This window comes from Hyperolius riggenbachi, chromosome 2 (genome assembly GCF_040937935.1).
Source record: "Hyperolius riggenbachi isolate aHypRig1 chromosome 2, aHypRig1.pri, whole genome shotgun sequence".
Lineage (NCBI taxonomy): Eukaryota > Metazoa > Chordata > Amphibia > Anura > Hyperoliidae > Hyperolius > Hyperolius riggenbachi.
The window spans coordinates 318,423,668-318,446,410 of NC_090647.1; the positions used below are offsets into that span (position 1 = coordinate 318,423,668).

General features: G+C 44.1%; 1 protein-coding gene across 7 annotated transcripts in view; it reads left to right on the forward strand.

Annotated features, from left to right (window-relative positions):
* DCAF6 (DDB1 and CUL4 associated factor 6) overlaps nt 1-2,252 on the forward strand; it is a 110,654-nt gene extending 108,402 nt beyond the window's left edge. For all 7 annotated transcript variants that reach the window (XM_068269192.1, XM_068269190.1, XM_068269189.1 and 4 more), the window contains one exon: nt 1,967-2,252. In XM_068269192.1, the coding sequence (XP_068125293.1) occupies nt 1,967-2,019 (53 nt within the window). In that variant the 3' untranslated portion in view covers nt 2,020-2,252. The remainder of the gene's footprint in view (nt 1-1,966) is intronic.
* The last annotated feature ends 20,491 nt before the right edge of the window (nt 2,253-22,743 follow it).

The following is a 22,743-nucleotide window of genomic DNA, read 5'->3' on the forward strand; positions in this document are numbered from 1 at the left end:
GCACATTTTAATGATGGGATTAATGCTCCACTCCCGATACAAATGATTTCCTAGATCTTTGTAGTTGCAGAGTTTGTATTTTTGTTTGTGTAGTTACTTTTCGTAACCATATCACCTCCCCCGGGATGAGTAACTGTCTCCCTCCAAAATCTCATATCTCTCATATCTCCTCACAGGGACTTAGCTACTACGTCCCTCCACTCCGCGCACTCCCGGTTGCCCCCCTCCCCACGCTCGTAACCGCCGACGATAGTTACCCGGGAGATTAATATCTCTGTCCCCGTATAAATGGTCGCAGGCATCGAAACAATACCGCAATCATTTGCTTACATCTGATGGAAGCCATGCGCACATTGCTTCCTATTTAGCATACTATAGGTATGCAATAAGAATGCACGAGGACATCTTGTGGCCAAATTGTAAAATTACATCTACAAACTTTTTCTTCATACACACTTTTTTTTTTACATTTAAAATTAACCCCTTACCTCCCACACTCCCCAGTAGTTAACAAATTAAAAAAAAAATACAATAAAAAAAAATTACATAGTTAACTTCAGGACTGAACTTTTTTTTAATATGTATGTCAAGTGGGTATATTACCATTACTTTTTAAATTATGGGCTTGTAATTAGTGATGGAAGCAAAACTGAAAAAAATGCATCTTTATTTACAAATAAAATATAAGCACCATACATTGACTAGGGAAAATGTTTGAACTTTGCAATAACCGGGACAAATGGGCAAATAAAATGTTTGGGTAATAATTACGGTAGCATGTATTATTTTAAAACTACAATTGCCAAAAACTGAGAAATGAATTTTTCAATGTTTTTTTTCTTATTTTTCCTATTAAAATGCAGTTAGAATAAAATAATTCTTAGCAAAAGTACTGCCAAAGAAAGCCTAATTGGTGGCGAAAAAAGAGATATGGATAGTTTTGTTGTGAGAAGTAGTAATAAAGTTGTAGGCAAATGAATGGAAACAGCGCTGACAGGTGAAACTTGCTCCTTTTTTTTAAGGTGAAAACATCTTGGAGGTGAAGTGGTTAACTGGGACCTGGTCATGAGCCCAAGCACAGGCCACTTCTTGTGCTATAGACTGTCTATGCTGTAGGTGGCAGTCTTCTTAAAGAGATTCTGTGCCTCTTTGCAGTTTGAAAGGCTAGATGATGCATCTCACCTCAGGTTCCCTTTAAGGGAAGAAAAATGTTGGGCACCCAGGATAGGCAGAGAGAGTAGCTCAATGTTCGCTGTAATCAAAAGGGTCTTGAGCTGCTTCCTCTGCCTATCCTGCCATATACAGCAATGTAGTACAGCAAGGTGACTAGTCACATTGGCAACATCAATCTTGAGTCCTACTTTAATATATTTATTTTCTGGTAGTGGACTGACTTTTGGACTGCCAAAAGTGGGAAGTAAGTCACTGCTTCTTATGGACCGAATACAGGGAGTTTGTGGCGTACAAATGCCCGCCAAACGACAAGTCATGATGTCAGACACTCCATGTACTGTGCTCTGCGGTTCACAGTAATCCACAGCAGTATTAGCAACTCACTTCCGCGGGCGCCTGCAGTGGTTAGTGACATCTTCACACCTTCACTTAGTGCTGGCTTCTCCTGATCACATCAATACATGTGACCGGTACTAGGGGAAGCCGTAAGAGAGAGAAGGCTTCACTGATTCACTGGGGGGGAGTCAGAGGAGGACCAAGAGGTACAAGAGGGACATAACAATTTTGGGGGAGAAGATCCACAAGATGCTTATGCACCAGGTTTAATATGTTTTCCCCTCTAAAACTAGGTGTGTCTTATTGTCAGGAGCGTCTTATGGTCTAAAAAAATGTATACTAATGTTGACAAAGGAGAGCTAATTATTTGAAAAGCAAACATACTTACTGGTATTCAATGCTGTCTTTGCAGCTGTCATATTTCATCTATTTGATTTTTTTTTGTTCTCCTTTGCAGACCGAGGTGAACAAAGTACGGAAGGTCAGGAGAACTCCAATGAAGATGAGTGATGCGAGCTCTTTGTATATGAATGTGCTGTAACTTGTATATTGTATTATGACAAAAGGCCTCAATGATATTTTGGTTTAGAATAATGTTGATTGTGAAGTATGCAGTAAGTTAAGTCACAGTTGTTTTGATGTTTGAGCAAATGAATGGTGATGTTCTCCCTTTGTGTAATACAGATGAAATGAAATCTTATTTACTAATTTATAAAGAAAAAAAATAAACTTTGTAAGAATGAGTCAATGAAATGCTGGGGGAAACATTTGTTTGTTATCGGATTAGACATCCACTTGCATAAGCACAGAATGGGTTAAAAAACACCATTGAAAGTGTATTTTATATACCGTATTTAGGGCAATGACTAATTTGTTTTCATAAATATCAAATGTCTGCATCTTTCCTATATAAAACTGGAGAATTGAAAAAAATGATTCCCATTGTACTGGATGTCAGAATAAGAACTAATAAGCTGCAGTTTATTAATATGAAATACAGTAGAATCTTATAGTAAACTCTAATATAGTAAACCTTTGGTTATAGTAAAGTCAGTCCTTCGGTCCCAGCAAATGTGTCTATATAAACATACAGTGTATGACCAATTCTGATATAGTAGACTTCTTATATATTAAACTACTTACCCTCGTCCCTTGGAGTTTACTATAAAGGGATTCTACTGCATAGGGTTTGTACCATCCAGGGCATGCTGGTGGGATGCAGCAGAAGATGGACATAAAGAAGAACGCAATTGTCTCATTTAACTTTTCATGCTGCCAAAACTTGAGATAAATATTACTTCCAGCTTCATTCAAGCAATTGCCCTACTACAGACTAATCAGTCATATCAACAGCTCTAAAAAAAAAAGGTGGGAAAAAACCTTACCCTGTCCATGTGCCCACTATGGTATATATTACATAAATATCATGCAAGAAGTTTTGTATCTGGATGATACCATATATTGGCTAACTTAAAAAAATAAGAGTAAGCAAGCTTTTGCCTGTATAGCCTTCATCGGGCTTCACAGCCGAAAGCTTGCTTACTCTTATTCTTTTAAGTTAGCAAATAAATGGTATCCTGATACAAAACGTCTTGCTTTTACTGATGGCTAACACAATACAATACCCTGCTACAAAAATATTATCAGACTGTGATTTCAGTACCAGTGAAGGAAGTTTTTGTGATCAACAATAAAAAAAGCATTTCAGAGTGGGGAATGGTAAACCTTTGTAAGGTTTTGACCAGGAGTCTGAGTCGAGGAGCAATTTTGGATACCTGGAGTCGGAACCAGTGGTTTCATAAACTGAGGAGCCAGAGTTGTATAATTTTTGTACTAACTCCACAGCCCTGGTAAGTATAAGACTAAGGAGTCAGAGAAATGTTGGGTACCTGGAGTCTGAGTCGGTGGTTTCATAAACTGGGTGGAGTTGGAGTCAGATGATTTTTGTACCAACTTCACAGCCCTGGTTTTGATACTGTACTGGAGGACAATGAACTTCCCATCTTGATGCCTAGGCATTAGCTATGTAACTAGCATTACAATTCAGAAGATTGAGGAAGGAGGGTATCTAATGGCCCATACACACTTGCAGCTAAGGTTGTTGAAAATAATCATTCAAGATTGCTTTGGACAGCCTTTTCACATAAAAGCAGGATCTCCTGCTCTATGGAGAGAGCTGGGGGAAGGTGAGTGGAAGCAAGCTGCCAGCACTGTTTTGGAACAAAACAATAGCAATTGTGCATGATTTAACAGCAGACCAAAACACTAATGAAGACTCTCTTACACCGCATGTGATTCCAATTTTGATGCGATTGAAAAAAAAAAGACTCCATGCTGCGTTCTTTTCTGCGTTTTTCTTCTTGTTTTGCTAGCATCCAGTGAAAATTGTAACTGCGATTTGCAGTGTAAAAGAAGCCTGAGTTTTGCCAATATGTGCATCCGCTGATCTCCAGTAATAGTTCCAGGCAGCCTACATTACAAGCATGTTCAAGTCTTCAGTCATCTGTCATAATATTAAACTCTTCTGGATGCAGGTAATTAAAATCTGCACTCTGCTTTGGACCTCTTATTCCTGCCAGGGATAGATTTCAATGGCTTCAATTCATCAAGCATTACCGCATTCGGTAATGCTGAAAACAGCTGACTTTACGGAGCACTTAGTAAAATGTTAATTCATCAAAGCAGTTACCGCATGAGAAGCTGACATTCCTGAGCAGAGAGATAAATTACCGACTTGTTCAGAGATTACCTCAACACGTGTCAGTAAAATGTCAGCAAATGTTAATTCATCAAGCTTACAGCATTCGATAACATGTGCGGTGATTATCTCCAGCTCTCCCCTGTCGATAACAAGCTTGGAATGCCTTCAGTGTGGATGTCTCTGTGTTTGACAGGAGCAGGCAGCTAATAGAAACATCCCCTGTCCCCTGCAAGTGCTGCTGATAGGTTGGCCAGGCTTCTCAGGTGGAACAGACCCCCCAGGCAGCCAGCTGAGAGAAAAGAATAAATGCTATTTTCCAGGCACCCTTCTTTTCCAGGCACCCTTCGGTAGTGTAACCCCTTGAGTGCCTGTTTAAATATGCAGAGATGCAAGTGGGAGCTCGTGGCAAAATAACCTAAACAGGGAATGTGTAATGTTTCTCAGCAGTTCATCTAAGCTGTGGCAAGTAAATAGAAACTTAAGACTAATGAGACAGATTCAGCAAGAGCAGAGGCAGCACAACATGTATAAAATGCACATCTATAGGGATGTCGGTGCTGCCTCTTTCCTATTGTAATGCCCTTGCTGCACGGACCTCTTCGGTAACTTACCGAACATCTACCACATGTGTGAAAATATTGATGAATTAGCACAGTGAAGTGTAAAATACCGAATGCGGTATTTTAAGGACTCGGATTTTGTTATCAAACACCCTTTGATGAATTGAAGCCAATGTCCTGTTGCCACTCGCTCCTGTCTCACCTGCGGTGCACTAAGCTGTATAATGACAGCTCAACTCTGTGTGCTGGTCAGGCTCCTGACCATGTGATCACTGTGAGCCAATCAGCTCTAGTCCTTAAACTGAACCTCCAGACTAAAAATCTACTTAGCAGCACTGAAACGGCTTGGTGTTTCTTTAACCGTTTCACAGCATCAGAACTTTGTTTTTCTTACCCAAACCTCATTTTTAGCTGCACAGAAGAGAATTGCCCAGGCATTTTTCCCCGGATGCTGTGCAAAGAATGATGGGATTTCTGATGTGGTTCTCGTTCTGCTGTTTTGGTGCAATTTTTTTTTTTTTTTTTTTTTTAATTGTCATGTCTCATGTTCCGTGTCACCTCCGTTCAACCAAAAAGATGGCTGTCCCCATGAAAAAGATGGCTGCTCCCATGAAATCACATTTGGCTGTTCTTTTAAAACAGGGTGGGTAAGAAATTATATTACCTATCTATTTTAATTAACATAACTAATGTAATTTGATGACAGTGTGTTTGTTTAGGCTGAAGTTCCCCTTTAAGAGACCAGAGGCTGTGGGTCTCCAAAAGGATAACTATCACTCCAGGGCCAAATCCAGAAGCCTGTTTTTCGTTTTGCCTTTTCACACTGAAGGTGTTGTGGTGTGTTTATCGCATCGCTTGCATTTTGCCATTCACAAGGGTGACACTTTAATAATAAAAATCACAGTGACGCTTTTGTTTTTCATATCCTATTTTTTATTTTATTTTTTTAAATTGCAAATGCTGGACTGGCTGCATTTTTCCTGCATTTTTGATTGTGTCTAATGAAAAAAAGATTTGCAAAACACAAAAGAAAATCTTAATCCCCTTGCAGTGTAGTTGCAATTGCGTTTTACGATTTTTTTTTTATTTTTTTGTGGGAAACTGTCCTTAGGGCTCTGACTTAATCTGAAACATCAGCCAGGATTGGGGTTTGGCTATGTTCAAATCTATTGCAGAGAGAAGACTGGATGTGCTGTGGTTTAACTTTAACTGCCAAAATTATTTTTCATTGTATCCTGAAATTCTGACACGTAAGTTGAGGTCAGAACCCTTATTCTTGTTTCTCTGGATTCAGAAGAACTTATTTCTTAAACATTTCTTTAGGTACTTCACACCTAGGTCTGACATATCCTGAGTATAATTAAAGTGTATCTGAGACATTGAAAGCAACAGGATTTATACTTACCTGAGCTTACTTCAGCCCCTTGTGGTCTGTTATCTCCCTCTGGTCTCTGCCATTACAGAGTCGCTATTCAGCTGGGTTGTGGGCCACTGTGCATGAGTGGATCGGCCACATGTACCCACAATTGCACTCCTGGTGCCAGTAGAGTTCTGCGCCTGCGCAGAACTCTCCCAGCTACAGGTGCACAATTGAGGGTACATGCAGCCAGGACCCTGCATACGCAGTAGTCCCCGACTAGCTCAGGGACTTTACCATGGCTGACGCTGGCACAATGGAGGGGCCAGCAGGACAGCGAAGGAGCAGATGGACTACAGGGTGCTGGAGGAAACCCCTGGTAAGTATAAATCCTTTTGCTTTCAAGGTCTTAGTTTCACTTTAAGAATAAGCAGTTTTCTGAAATTAAAGAGAGCTTAGAACCCTCATTCTTTCAAACACTATAAAAAATGTGATCATGATAATATTAAATATAGTGAACAAAAGAATGAGGAATGGCTATTGGGTGCATAAGAAAATACAAACAGCTTTATTAAGTATCAAATCTAAAAATCACTGTCACATCATACAAATACTAAATACTCTCAAGATAAAAATATGTATATAGCTCAATTCCCCCAGGCATCGCCTTAATGAGTGGAAAAACTGATTGAGGCTGCAGTCCTCAAAAAATACCAATACAGGAGTCCCCTTCAAAGAGGTAAAGATCCAAATGTCCATGGAACAGGGGCCATGCAGATGGATCAAGAATCCCCAATCGTTGATATACTGACAGATTGAGTTCCAAAAACAAAATGGACCAAAATTTCAACGTGCAGGGTGGTATATGGTCATGGGTTTTATAATGAGCCAAATAATGTAATTGCAGCAGTTTCCAAACATGAACTAAGAATGCGCAGTAGGAGAGATTGCATCAGACCAGTGCATAGCTTCAAACTTGTCAAGCGTAGATATGAATAGCAGCAATGAGCAGGTAGCAAGCCAGGTTACAGTTCACATAATGGCTACAGTGCAATGCTGAGGTGTCCCCCAATCGCAGGGACAATGAAGACAGGACAAAGCTTGATAAGTAGCATAGCGTCTGGAGAGTAGATGGCATAAGCAGAAAAGCGCATCGCCTTGGCATCAACCTTGGAGCCCCTGTACCCCCCATGGATGACATGGACTCTTCACAGGATGGTAACTATTGGATGTCTCTCCACAGATGCCTAAAGGGTCTGTTGCTGCCATCACCAGCATCGTTGCTTTTGCTTGAACTGTTGCGCTTTTCTGCTTATGCCATCTACTCTCCAGACGCTATGCTACTTATCAAGCTTTGTCCTGTCTTCATTGTCCCTGCGATTGGGGGACACCTCAGCATTGCACTGTAGCCATTATGTGAACTGTAACCTGGCTTGCTACCTGCTCATTGCTGCTATTCATATCTACGCTTGACAAGTTTGAAGCTATGCACTGGTCTGATGCAATCTCTCCTACTGCGCATTCTTAGTTCATGTTTGGAAACTGCTGCAATTACATTATTTGGCTCATTATAAAACCCATGACCATATACCACCCTGCACGTTGAAATTTTGGTCCATTTTGTTTTTGGAACTCAATCTGTCAGTATATCAACGATTGGGGATTCTTGATCCATCTGCATGGCCCCTGTTCCATGGACATTTGGATCTTTACCTCTTTGAAGGGGACTCCTGTATTGGTATTTTTTGAGGACTGCAGCCTCAATCAGTTTTTCCACTCATTAAGGCGATGCCTGGGGGAATTGAGCTATATACATATTTTTATCTTGAGAGTATTTAGTATTTGTATGATGTGACAGTGATTTTTAGATTTGATACTTAATAAAGCTGTTTGTATTTTCTTATGCACCCAATAGCCAATCCTCATTCTTTTGTTCACTATATTTAATATTGTTGGCATGATGCATAGGAACATTGATATTACAAATTTATGTTAAGCTTATAGCTATTGTTATCCCATTTGACCACCTTTTCCCCAGGTTCATGAGCTATTTAATATTACATGATAATATTAACCTGTCCTTCTGGTGGAAGTATGAAAAAGCAAACCTTGCCTCACCCCCAAAGTACTATCGCACTCTCTCCACCTTTATGCAGTCACTGATACTCTCAGTCCATTCTCTCTCCGCTCTCATCCATGCGGTCATTTATGCTCTGTGCCCATGCTCTCAGACCATGCTCTCTCCTCCTTCATCTCTCACCCATGCAGTGACTGATGCTCTCAGAACATTCTCTCACACCATGCAGTCACTGATGCTCTCAGACTATTCTCTCCTCTCTCACCCATGCAATCACTGAAGCTCTCAGCCCATTTTCTCTCTTCCTTCCTATCTCACCCATGCAGTCACTGATGCTCTCAGCCCATTCTCTTTCTTCCTCTCACCTATGCAGTCACTTATGCTCTCAGTCCATTCTCTCTCCTCCTTCCTCTCACCCATGCAGTCACTGATGCTCAGTCCATTCTCTCTCCTGTTTCCTCTCACCCATGCAGTCACCGATGCTCTCAGACCATTCTCTCTCCCCTCTCACCCATGCAGTCACTGATGCTCTCAGACCATTCTCTCTCCTCTCTCACCCATGCAATCATTGGTGCTCAGTCCATTCTCTATCCTCCTTCCTCTCTCACCCATGCAGTCACTGATGCTCTCAGACCAGTCTCTCTCCTCTCTCACGCATGCAATCACTGAAGCCTTCAGTCCATTCTCTCTCCTCCTTCTCTCACCCATGCAGTCACTGATGCTGAGTCAATTCTCTCTCCTTTCTCTCACTCATGCAGTCACTGATGCTTTCAGTCCATTCTCTTTCCTCCTTCCTCTCTCACCCATGCAGTCACTGATGTTCTCAGCCCATTCTCTCTCCTTTCTCTCTCACCCATGCAGTCACTGATGCTCTCAGTCCATTATCTCTCCTCCTTCCCCCATCCATGCAGTCACTAATGCTCTGTCCATTATCTCTCCTCCTTCCTCTCTCACCCATGCAGTCACTGATGCTTTCAGCCCATTCTTTCTCCTCCTTTCCCCATCCATGCAGTCACTGATGCTCAGTACATTCTCTCTCCTCCTTCCTCTCACCCATGCAGTCACTGATGCTCTCAGCCCATTCTCTCCTTCCTCTCTCACCCATACAGTCACTGATGCTCTCAGACCATTCTCTCTCCTCTCTCACCCATGCAATCATTGGTGCTCAGTCCATTCTCTATCCTCCTTCCTCTCTCACCCATGCAGTCACTGATGCTCTCAGACCAGTCTCTCTCCTCTCTCACGCATGCAATCACTGAAGCCTTCAGTCCATTCTCTCTCCTCCTTCTCTCACCCATGCAGTCACTGATGCTGAGTCAATTCTCTCTCCTTTCTCTCACTCATGCAGTCACTGATGCTTTCAGTCCATTCTCTTTCCTCCTTCCTCTCTCACCCATGCAGTCACTGATGTTCTCAGCCCATTCTCTCTCCTTTCTCTCTCACCCATGCAGTCACTGATGCTCTCAGTCCATTATCTCTCCTCCTTCCCCCATCCATGCAGTCACTAATGCTCTGTCCATTATCTCTCCTCCTTCCTCTCTCACCCATGCAGTCACTGATGCTTTCAGCCCATTCTTTCTCCTCCTTTCCCCATCCATGCAGTCACTGATGCTCAGTACATTCTCTCTCCTCATTCCTCTCACCCATGCAGTCACTGATGCTCTCAGCCCATTCTCTCCTTCCTCTCTCACCCATACAGTCACTGATGCTCTCAGCCCATTCTCTCCTTCCTCTCTCACCCATACAGTCACTGATGCTCTCAGCCCATTCTCTCCTTCCTCTCTCACCCATGCAGTCACTGATGCTCTCAATCCATTCTCTCTCCTCTTTCCTCTCTCACCTATGCAGTCACTCATGCTCTCAGTCCATTTTCTCTTCTTCCTCAGTGGAGCAGTGCCATTTTGTTAAAGATGTTTGATTAGACTGAGTGTTTAATAATAGTGTATGGTTTTGATTACCCAAATCAGGAGTTGGATTTTTTTTTTTTGCTATTCTGCAATTAAGTGTTTTTTCATTAAACCACACTCAATATTCATCTCAAGTTTTGCCAATGCAGTGCGTACAAGCAAGTCATATCAAATGATAATTGTTTTATTTCAATGTAAGCCAGGTTTCTCTCATTTCTGCATCATTTTTTCTTCTGTAACTTGCACTATTGCATTTTTAAAGGATTATTAGTGCATGCACAATTTTGCAATACCAAATACATTTTGTCAGGGACAATAAACGGTGACATTTCAATAAAACTCTGTTGTAAAATTACAACCTTCTATCTGTGTATTATGATTTATGTTATGGTTTGTTGGAGATGTATTGTCTTTACCAAAAAGTTGCCACACCTGATACAACCACATTTTCAGTTGTATTTGATAACATTTTTATACATACATAAAAAAAAAAAGTTGAACTTTTGTGGTGAAGTGTCTTGAGCAATGAATAAATATTCTATAAACACCTGATAAGGTATGGCTCAGATCTATGAAATTGGCCGTTATAAAAACAAATGAAAACATAAAAAATATTGTTGTGAGGGATGACCTAGCTGGAAGAAGATAGTTTATTTTCTTTTTTTGTAAAAAAAAATTTGGGGTGACTGTGTAGTTTAATTTACAACCCTTTGTGGGTATGAGTAAATGGGTGCAAATGTAACCCTGTAGTAATTCTACTGGGAAAAAGGGGTGAATATTTGGCAACTCTATTATTAAAGGCATCCACTATAGGTTTCTCCCCCAGGACTTTTCTCCATTTGTGGGAGTAACTAATCCTACCTGACCAGTGAAGCTCTGCAGAGGATGGAGGGGTGTTGCACTATTACCCACCTTTTTCTGAGTACTTACACCAATTTTATAGGTCATGTGAGTTGGTATTGCTCAGGGGACGGAATGTGATGCTGTTGCTTCCGAACTTCCAGCTTACCTATTTATTTTCCCCAGTTTTTATGTTCCTGTTATAAACAACAAATGGTTCAAAATGAGACCTAGCAGAGGAACCTATACTCCACCTTAGTAGTAGCAATGTGTGCAGCCTTCCTGCTCTGCTTGCCTGCCGCTACAAACAACTGGGAGCCATGTGTGAAGGGGGGGCATGGGCCATAAGGTATAGGAAAATGCGAAACGCTCACAAAATCTTTGTGCAACGATTGCGTGAGCGTTTTTAAGAATAATTACAATTGTATGTATTCTTTTCCGGATCAAAGAGTTCACTTCCTGATGGACATCAGGAAGTGAAAAAACGCAATCCCTCTGCAAAAGCGCTTAACAAAAACGTCCAACGTACAGAAATCGGAAAACAAAATCATAAAAAAAACCAGCCAACGCGCTCGGCCACGCAAGTGAAACGCAATGGGAACAAGGCCTCAATGTTGATTAATCCGACAGTAGGAGAGGCAGAGTTGATTCAATGATCCAATTTATGGCTGGTTTATATTACATCAGTCTGCATGTGCATGTTACGGCCAGAACCAAAAGTCTGGCAACTTCGGGTTCTGGCCGGGCAAAACTAGAAATGGCCATCTCACTGTGGCCAACGTGAGGAATGAATAAAGATTTCCTGGATTCCCGGCGGCAATGTGACAAATGAAGCTGGCTCCTCGGCTCTGGCACCTCCTGCTGCCGCCCCCCTTCCTATTCACGCGTGGCCCCCAGAGTCGTTTGTAGCAGCAGGGAAGCAGAGCAGGAAGGCTGCAGACATCACTACTACTAAGGTGGAGTATAGGTTCCTCATTTTGAACCATCCAAGAACAATCACTGCAGTGGGAGTGCATGTGAGGGTTATGCATGTGTGATTTTTTATATGTCGTTTAAAGGGGCAGGTGCCCAATTGGGTGTATGGAACTAACGCTTCAAGCTATTTGATTTTATTGAATAAAGCGTTTTCATACTTTTCACTAGCTCTGTGGACCTGTATTGTTCCTCTTTGGCGCAGGTGCCGTGTACTTATATAATAAACCTCACTGATAAGCAAATTACAGCCATAAAAGATTTCCTTGCAGAATACAACTTCTGAGGGCAGGGGATAGATAGAAAAAGGTCAACAGTTCATGTACTGTATATCTCAATTTATTTTACCTCGTGTTCACTTTAAGGGGAGTGGGAGGGAGATAAGAAGGACATCGCAGCATGCCTGCCTCTTCCTGTCTGAAAATTTGACTTTAGCCAAAGGTCAACTTTTTCAAAAAGTGATTACGGGGACTGAGGGAATGAGGAGAGAAATGCACAGAACTATGTGGATGTAGCATGAACATACATATGTGCTTAGCTTAGGTAGATTTGCCTGGGGCCATCTGTACATCTGTAAGGAAGAAAACTGCCCCTGGGGGTACTTACCTTGGGAGGGAGAAGCCTCTGGATCCTAACGAGGCTTCCCTCGCCCTCTTCAGGTAGCCAGATGTGACCTCCTCCATGCAGAGTGGTGGCAGCAGAGCATAAGAGAAGTGGCTCACCTCTCCAGGCTCCATCAACAATCTACCCTCTCCAGGCTCCATCAACAATCTACCCTCCCAAAAATTAGAGTACCCTATCTCATCACATTACGTGATGCATGCAGAAGGTAGATCGTACGTTCACAGTGAGCATTGTGTTTCCTGTAACTGCAGGAACGCACCAGAACTGAAAAGTGGTACCACATGTTATCCGTGAATACAGTGAAGCATACAGTCAATGAAATGTATGCTTCGCTGTCACTGTTAATGCGTGCATTTTGTAGTAAACAGCATGTAGTGGGTTGGGATGCCACACACCAGTCTGGCTTCCACTCAGTATTCCACAGAAACAGTTCTCACTAAAGTTGCAAACTACCTCCCTTTTCAAAATCCAAAGGCCACTTCTCTGTACTAATACTCCTTGACCTTTCCTCTGCATTTGACACTGTTGATCATTCTCTGCTTCTCCAGACCCTCTCTTCACTGGGGATTAATGGCCTAGAGCATTCCTGGATTCACCTGTCTGGAGGTTCCTTCATTGTTTCCTACTCTACTCTTTTTTTTTTTTTTTTTCCTTTTCCATGTTCACTGTCTGTAAGTGTACCACAAGGCTCTGTCCTTCCTTAGACCCCTTCTCTTCTCCATTTACACTCCTGGCCAGGGGCAATTATTAAGTTCTTTGGTATTCAATATCCTCTATATGCTGATGACACCTGTGACCTTAATCTTTTTCTCTGCCCCGACTTCTCTACACTATTATTTTGTGTCTCTGACTGTCTATCTGCTGTCTCTTTATTCATGTCATCTTGTTTCCTTAAAGAGAACCCGAGGTGTTTTTTGGGGGGCAGATGGGACACAGAGGCATGTTCTCTGCCTCACGACATGCCTCTGTGTCCCCACTCTGCTGCTGTCAGCCCCCCCCGCTATAATCCCCCCGAGATTAGCGACAATATTTGGAGTTAACACAGAGAGGGATTCTCTGTTAGAAGTGCCCTCCAGGGGCTTTCCTGCAGGGTTTCCAGAGCTGCTATTGGGAAGCTCTCCCTGGCCGCTCCCCCACCTCCCTGCATGCTGTAACGGGAGCCACCGGAGGGACACAGAAAAGTGCCAGGAGGATGCCAGGGGACCTCGCCGCCTACGGTGGGCTGGAGGAAACCCCAGGTAAGTGAAATGTTTCATTCTATGCACTGCTCAGGGTCCCTTTAACTATTTCCTGCTACTTGCATCTCAAAAACATTTCCAGAATTTGTCCCTTTCTGTCACAAGAGGCTACTAAAATGCTCGTACATGTTTTAATCATATCCCATCTTGACTATTGTAATACCTTACTCTGCAGTCTACCAAAAACCAGATGGCACCTCTTCAGTCCCTACTGAACTCTGGAGCCTATCTCATCCACCTCTCCTCCCGCTCATCTGATGCAGCCCCTCTCTGCCAATCTCTCCATTGGCTACTTGTTGCCTAAAGGATCCAATTTGAACTCCTCCTCAACCTATCATACAAAGCTTTACATACAGTAAGTTGTCACCTTACATTTCCTCACTGACCTCCAGATACCATCCCACCCGGAACCTTCGCTCCTACCAGGAGACCCTCTTGTCCTCTAGCTTAGTCACCTCCTCTCACTCCCTCCCATCCAGGACTTATCACGAGCATCACCTCTCCTTTGGAATGCTCTCCACAGCCAGTCCGCCATGCTCTGAACCTGGAAATATTCAAATGTTCTCTCAAAACACACCTATGTTCAAACAGGCCTATAATTTTCTATAGGTAGCAGTGGAGGCTTACTGCCTCATACACTAAAGCCTACGTTTCCTTCTCTGATTTCTCCAACCCACTACCCTCTAGATCAGGCATGGGCAAACTTGGCCCTCCAGCTGTTAAGGAACTACAAACCCCACAATGCATTTGCCTTTATGAGTCATGACTGTGGCTGTCAGACTCCTGCAATGCATGGTGGGACTTGTAGTTCCTCAACAGCTGGAGGGCCAAGTTTGCCCATGCCTGCTCTAGATTGTAAGCTCGCAAGGGCAGATACCTCCTCCTAGTGTTTCTTATTCTGGTGTAATTTATCATATGAGCATGCACCAGTATTGGTGATGTCTAAAACCACTCATCAACATTGTCTGTTTTTGTATTGCTGGTTGTTCTGATTGTAAAGAGTTATATAAATAATAATAATAATAATACTGCACTGTGAACGGCGCTTAGGGTGGTCCATTGCAGTGCGATGCTCTGTGTTACAATGCAGACACTATGCAGCACTGCAATGCATCACTGTGAACGTAGCCTGAAGCTCAATACCCACGTGAAGATGCATCAGGCAATCGGTCTCGATTTTTCCTATGCAGCAAATAGCACCAACATTTATAGGACAACATTGGACCCCACTCAGATTCCACTAGTTGTGAAGCGTTGCTCTCCATCATTCTGCAGACATCCATTCATTTTGCAAACAGTAAGAATTTGCATGGGCCATGGGGGTTAATCAACATAAAGAAAGTATTTATTGTTTACTTGATCTAACTTACAGTGGTCTGAAAGCCAGCATTTCTACTTTGCTCTAAAATATTTCTCACAGCCTGAAAGCTACTATGCCAGAACAAAAAGTCTAGCTGAACATCACTGAAATGGTTAAACAAAGCACTTTCTCCAGCTATTCAGCTTCAAATCCGCATCCAAACTGGAGATAACAGTATCTTTTTTTATTTGTTAAACACTGGACAGCAGTTATAATATAAAAAGAAGAAAATGCAATGCCAGCTTTCCGGGTAAGAAAAACTACACTTTGGAAACTTGTAATTTGTAAACCGACAATATTACGTGTGCACAAAAGCAAATATGATAAAAGTATGAGTAATAAAACATAGGAAAATACATTTTTGTTGAATGTTATGTCAGAGTTTCAGACCACTTTAAAGTAACTTTAACTAAAGATTGAACATCATTTTATAGTAGCTGACCCCCTATCAGGGGGACTGTATAGCTTATTGTGAAACCCCTCCCACCGTGTGATTAGAGATGGCCCGAACGGTTCGCTGGCGAACATCCGGTGGTTCGCGTTCGCGTAGAACCGCAAACTTTTCCCGAAGTTTGGTTCGCCCCCATAATGCACCATTAGGGTCAACTTTGACTCTTTACATCACAGTCAGCAGGCACATTGTAGCCAATCAGGCTACACTCCCTCCTGGAGCCACTCCCCCCCCCCCCCCCCTTATAAAAGGCAGGCCATTTGAATCACTCGTGTGCCTGCAGTAAATAGAGAAGGGACAGCGGCTGCTGCTGCTGCTGCAGACTCTCATAGGGAAAGATTAGTTAGGCTCTTGTAGGCTTGTTAGCTTGCTCCTTGCTGATTCTTATTGCTAAAATAGCACCCCACAACAGCTCTTTTGCGAGCTAATCTTGTTCTTGTGATCTATTATTTTTCTGTGTGTCCCACTGACACTCGTGTTGCATAGACAGCATTGATAATTCATATTCTGTGTGTGCCACTGCCAGGCCCAGCACATTCAGTGACTACCTGTGTGTGTGACAGGTGCACATTGTGATACCCATTACTGCATATAGCTACCTACCTGTTTACAGTGCACCCACCCACCTACCTACGTGAGTTGAGCGCACGCGGTGTCACTGTGCCTGTCCGCTACCTGTCTGTGTGTGACAGGTGCACATTGTAATACCCATCACTACATATACCTACCTGTTGTGTTCAGTGCACCCACCTCATCACTGCACATACCTACCTGTTGTGTTCAGTGCACCCACCTAAGTGCACGCAGTGTGATCGACCACTATGTACATACCTGTTAACTGCACCTGTATGACTGCACATTGTATTAGTCAAGTCAGTGCATACATTTCACTTCATCCCCCCCCCCCCCCCCCCTTCCCGATATGGACACAACGGACAAAACAGGCAGAGGTAGAGGCAGACCCAGAGAAAGGCCACCCGGCAGGTCTATGCGAGGTCGTGTTGATGTGATTTCGTGCGCCCCTGGCCCAAAGTACAGTGCTCAGAAGAAGGCACGTCACATCAACTCCCAAGATTGTCAGGACGTGGTTGACTATTTAACACAGAACACTTCATCTTCCGCAGCCACCAGCGCTACTACAAGCATCACATCCCTTGCATTTGACACTTCGCAGGAGTTAATTGGTGGGGAATTAACTGATTCACAGCCATTATTGTTACAACCAGATGAAGGCGCTAAGCAAGTTACACCACCTCAAATGTCTGAGTTAGGCGGTGACACTATGGACGTAATTAGTGAGGAGGAGAATGATGAAGTACCTGCTGTTGGTGCAGTTTTGGAGGTGTCTGAGGCAAGCGAAGCTGGGCAGGATGATTATGATGATATGGATCCCACATGGGTTCCTAATAGACAAGATGACCAAGGGGACAGTTAAGAAGGGGAGTCAGAGAAGAGTAGGAGGAGACGAGTTCCTGAAAGAAGCAGGGGGAGCTCGTCGTCAAAAACAGCTAGTGGCAGTGTAAGGCGCCATGTATTGCCACCTATGTCCAGCCAGCCAACATGCCCTTCAACGTCAGCTGCTGATTATTATTATTTATTGAATTTATAAAGCGCCAACATATTACGCAGCGCTGCACAATAGATAAAAGGGTTAACATACAAGGTAGGACATAAAGGAAACTCACAACAAAACAAGATCATGTAAATGATTTGATAACAGTACAGTGTCATAGGTCAAAATAGAGATTGTTCTAGTCCACAAAAGGGATGATTGTCAGTAAGATTGCATAATCAAGGTGGAAACACAAAGGGAGAGGGCCCTGCCAGAGGCTTACAATCTAAAGGGTGGAGACAATAGGTGCATCTGTTGAGAGGGTGTCTAACAGAACATATTATGGTGCTGGTGTAGGGGGGTATGCGAGCATGAAAGGGTGAGTCTTGAGAGCTTGTGTGAAGGTATTAAAGGTGGGGACGAGTCTGGTGGCTGGAGAGAGCGAGTTCCAGAGAGCACCACCATAGTGCCATCACCCCAGGGGGGCTCAGTGGTTTGGACATTTTTTAATGTGTCTGCCACAGATCGGTGCAATGCCATCTGTTCTCTGCCTCCAAAAATTGAGCCGTGGAAAGGCCAACACTCACGTAGGGACAAGTGCCTTATGAAGGCACATGGAGAAAAGGCACAAACTGCAATGGGAAGAGCACCTGAGCAAAAGCAGCACACAAAATAAAAAGCCACCCTCTTTCTCCTCTTCCTCCTTCAGGTGCAGCATCTTCAGCCGCTTTCTTCCTTGCACCTTTACAGCCACCCTCCTCCACTCCGCCTCTGCCATTGAGCTGTTCCTGCTCCTCTTCCCACAGCAGCCAGGTGTCCGTAAAGGAAATATTTGAGCGTAAGAAGCCAATGTCTGGCAGTCACCCCCATGCCCGGCGTCTGACAGCTGGTGTGGCGGAACTGTTAGCTTGCCACCTGTTACCAATACAAGCTGGTGGACTCTGAGGCCTTCCGTAAATTTGTGGCCATTGGGACACCGCAGTGGAAGATACCAGGCCGCAATTATTTTTCTAAAAAGGCAATACCCAAACTGTACTGTGAAGTTGAGAGGTAAGTGGTGTCATCTCTGGCACACAGTGTTGGGTCAAGGGTCCACATGACCACGGATGCCTGGTCTGCCAAGCACGGTCAGGGCAGTCACATAACTTACACAGCCCATTGGGTCAACCTGGTGAACGATGGCAAGCAGGGAATATGTGGCTGTGCAGCAGACCAACTTGTGACACCTCCACGGCTTGCAGGCAGGCCTCCTGCCACCTCCTCTCCTCCTGCTACATCCTCTTCGCTGTCGTCGTCCTCCTCGGCTGAGTGGCAGTTCAACTCTACTGGTGCTGCGATCTCCTCTCCAGCTACACAGCCCCATCTCCCCAGGGCCTATGCTGCATGCCAGGTATGACGGTGTCACGCCATATTAGACATGTCTTGCCTCAAAGCGGAGAGTCACACTGGACCAGCTCTCCTGGCTGCTCTTAACAAACAGGTGGATCAGTGGCTGACCCCGCACCAGCTGTAGATCGGCAACGTGGTGTGTGACATTGTCAGCAATCTCATTTCCGCATTGAATTTGGGAAAGCTGATGCATGTACCCTGCATGGCACATGTGCTGAATCTAGTCATTCAAAGATTTGTGTCAAAGTACCCAGGCTTAGAGGACGTCCTGAAGCAGGCCAGGAAGTTGTGTGGGCATTTCAGGCAGTCTTACATGGCCATGGCACGCTTTGCGGACATTCAGCTGAGAAACAACTTGCCGGTGAGACGCTTGATATGTGATAGCCCGACTCGCTGGACTTCGACCCTGGTCATGTTCTCTCGCCTGCTAGAACAGGAGAAAGCCGTCACCCAGTACCTGTACAATTACAGTGGAAGGACACAATCTGGGGAGAAGGGTATGTTCTGGCCCCCGAACTGGACACTGATGCAAAATGCATGCAGGCTCATGCGGCCGTTTGAGGAGGTGACTATCCTGGTGAGTCGCAGTGAAGGCACCATCAGCGACTTGATCCCATACGCTTACTTCCTGGAGCGTGCCGTGCGTAGAGTTGTGGATCAAGCTGTGGAGAATGTGTGAAGAGGAACAGTTACGGCAGGAACAGTTGTGGGAGCAATTTACATCAGAATCAGATGTTTCCTCAACACCTGCGGCAGCACAGAGGGGGGAGGAGGAGGAAGAGTCGTGTGGGGAAGAGGAGTCAGACTCGGATGATGAGGAAGGTGTTTCTTTGGAGGAGGAGGAGGCGGCAGCAGAAGAAAGACCGCAGCAGGCGTCGCAGGGGGCTTGTGCTGCTCGATGTTCCAGTGGTATTGTGCATGGCTGGAGGGAAAAGGAGGACTTGCCTGATGTCACTGAGGAAGAGCAAGAGGAGATGGATAGTACGTCTGCATCCAACTTTGTGCAGATGTCGTCTTTCATGCTGTCCAGCCTGTTGAGGGACCCCCGTATAAAAAAACTCAAGAGGAATGAGCTGTACTGGGTGGCCATGCTACTAGACCATCGGTATAGGCACAAAGTGCCAGACATGTTACGAACTCACCAGAAGGCAGAAAGGATGCAGCACATGCAGAACAAGCTGGCAACTATGCTTTACAATGCGTTTAAGGGTGATGTCACAGCACAACGCAATAAAGGTACCACTGCCAGTAATCCTTCTCCCATGTCCACGCAGGCAAGGACAGGATGCTCCAGCGATCTCATGGTGATGTCGGACATGTGGACATCCTTTAGTCCAACGCCTCGCCTTAGCGCTTCCGGATCCACCCTCCACCAACGCCTGGACCGGCAGGTAGCCGACTACCAGGCCTTAAGTGCGGATGTAGACACTGTGAACAGCGATGAACCCTTGGACTACTGGGTGCGCAGGCTTGACATGTGGCCTGAGCTTCAGCACAGCCGGAGGTATTGTCACTGAGAAGAGAAGTCGCCTAAGTACCAAAAGTGTTCAGTACCTCACCTTTATCAAAATGAATGAGGCATGGATCCTGGAGGGCTACTGCCCACCCGAAGACTAAGTCAGTGTTATAATTTGCATGGAGTTTGTGCGCTGCACCTGGTGCAAGCAGAAACCAACGCACAAACCCGCAACCAGGCAGAGATGTCACTGTTTAGGAAAAGACTGACAAGCCAGGAGTAAATGAATAATAAAGGATTTATTATCAAATGAAAATAAGGTAATACTGTGCATTAACTCATGCACGGAAACAATCGGTATCAACTTGCAGGCAACACACATACAATACACTGCATCAAATACAGGCGGAAATTCAATAAGCATACAAGGTATGAAATCAGGGTTTATACAAGGACCTCTCTGCATAAAGTGAGTTATGCAGAGTAGATCCAGTGTATAGAATTGTGTGCACACTGACCCTGGATCCGGAATAATAACACAACATAAGCCTAGAATATATCTACAAAATACAGATTATAATCGAGGAGGAGACACACGGATAGTCAGCAAGCATAGGTCATACACAGGAGATCAAAACAGTACAGTAATCGCTAGGCAAAGAGTAGTCGGTATACAAGGCACAAGGTCAAAACCGGGAGATCACTAGAGCAGGGAAACAAGGAACAATACAACCAGGAACAGGGAACTCAGGACAGGAGGGCTAGAACCGGGAACAAAGAGCTAGCAACTAGCCAGTTCACAGGTGTGGCTTAAATGCCATGCTGAGAGACCATGTGACAGTCCAGGCCTCCTCCCTGTCTGTGGAGAGATCTCTAGACAGTCCGCCCTCTGCTGGTGGGCAGAGGAAAGTTCAGGTTGTAAATTCATGGAGGAGGCTGGTGACATCTGCTGGTGAAGCAAAGTTAGTTCATGCAGGAATTTACCAGCAGATGCAGATCGTAACAGTCAGTCCCCGCACACTGCATCTCTGCCTGCACGCCGTGTGACTGGCTGCCTGCCCCAAGACTAAGTCGCTCCCCACACAGCATCTCTGCCTGCAGGCCGCTTGACTGCCTTCTCCACCACCACCAACATGGTCCAGGACTCCAGGTGGATTCCTGAATTTTTAAGGCCGCTGCTAGCAGCGGCCACTATACAAATTTTTCTAGTGTGTGTACATGCTTGCCTAATTTTTCTGGCTGCACTGCAGGTGCAACAACAAAACAAAATTCATGTACATGTGCTCATTGCCCTTCGTGATCATTACCTTGCCCCGGTGAAGGGGCTTGCGTATCACAACGACGCAATGACCACCGGCTATATGAGTGTCTCTAGGGGGGGAGGGGCGTGGCACACCAAAGTTAATAAGGTCGTTGCTTCATCGTTGACAGACCAAATTTGATCAGCTGGAGAGTCACTGTTGTTCTATCATTGAGCTACCACAGCCCGGCGACCATATATGCTTGAAAACCGCCACGGCGTCCACTCTGGCCATGATGCACACCAGTCCAGCACGGCCATCACTACACAAACAGCTGTTTGCGGTGCGTTACACAGTGAGTTTGGTGTGTCAGTGTGAAGCAGTATTCTAATTACACTACCTAATTGATGTATACACATGCAAGATGTTTTAAAGCACTTTAGGCCTGCAATTTAGCATTCAATGTGATTTCTTCCCTTAAAACGCTGCTTTGCATCCAATCCGGATTTTTCCCGGGGACTTTTGGCGTGTATCCCACTCCGCCATGCCCCCCTCCAGGTGTTAGACCCCTTGAAACATATTTTCCATCACTTTTGAGGCCAGCATAAATTTTTCTGGTTTTCAAAGTTCGCCTCTCCATTAAAGTCTATTGCTGTTCACATGAACTTTCGCGGGAGGTTTGCAAACCGAAAATCAGAGGTTTGGGCCATCTCTACGTGTGATGTTATGACCATGGTCCTGACAGTTTGCTCTCTGTGACCCTCCTTGCATTGTGGGAAATAACAGCTTTTCCAACTGCAAAGCTATATCTTCCTCTGTGCATAGACATCTCAGAAAGGAACATTCCACATTTTGCACAGATCATCTGGCAGAACTAAAGATGTCACAACCTTTGATACATTTCAGAATGTAAATCAAGGAGAGGAAACATTTTACAATGAGCATACACTGAATAAATAATTTATAAACGAATATTGTAAATAATAAGCAAATTGTATTCATTATGTTATTTTCACAACAGTTCCTCTTTAAACTGAATAAATGAATGCCTGGAATTAGAGCGGTGTTTCTCAACATTTTATAAGTGTGTACCCCTTTTAAAACCCTGTACTCATCGAGTACCCCCTAGCATAGTAAACATGATCACAAGTACCCCCTGACAAATATATATTTAATCGTAGTACATGATAATTGGTTCTAAACAATGTGCAAGCATTTATTATTGCTTTTAATTAGCTAAAATACTAATTTGATGTTGTTTAAATAAGATTTATACTTTTCTAAATCTCTAAATTTGTTATTCTTGGTCAAGTATATCAAGCCCGAGTACCCCCTGGACTCATCAGATGTACCCCCTGGGGTACGCGTACCGCATGTTGAGAACCTAGGAATTAGAGACATGGCCAAATAGCAAGCAACGTGAAGGTAACAGTAACCGCTATATCAATAATACAGTTCCTGTACTGTATTATGGATATTATGAATGAATGAAACGTCTCTTTAGCTCCC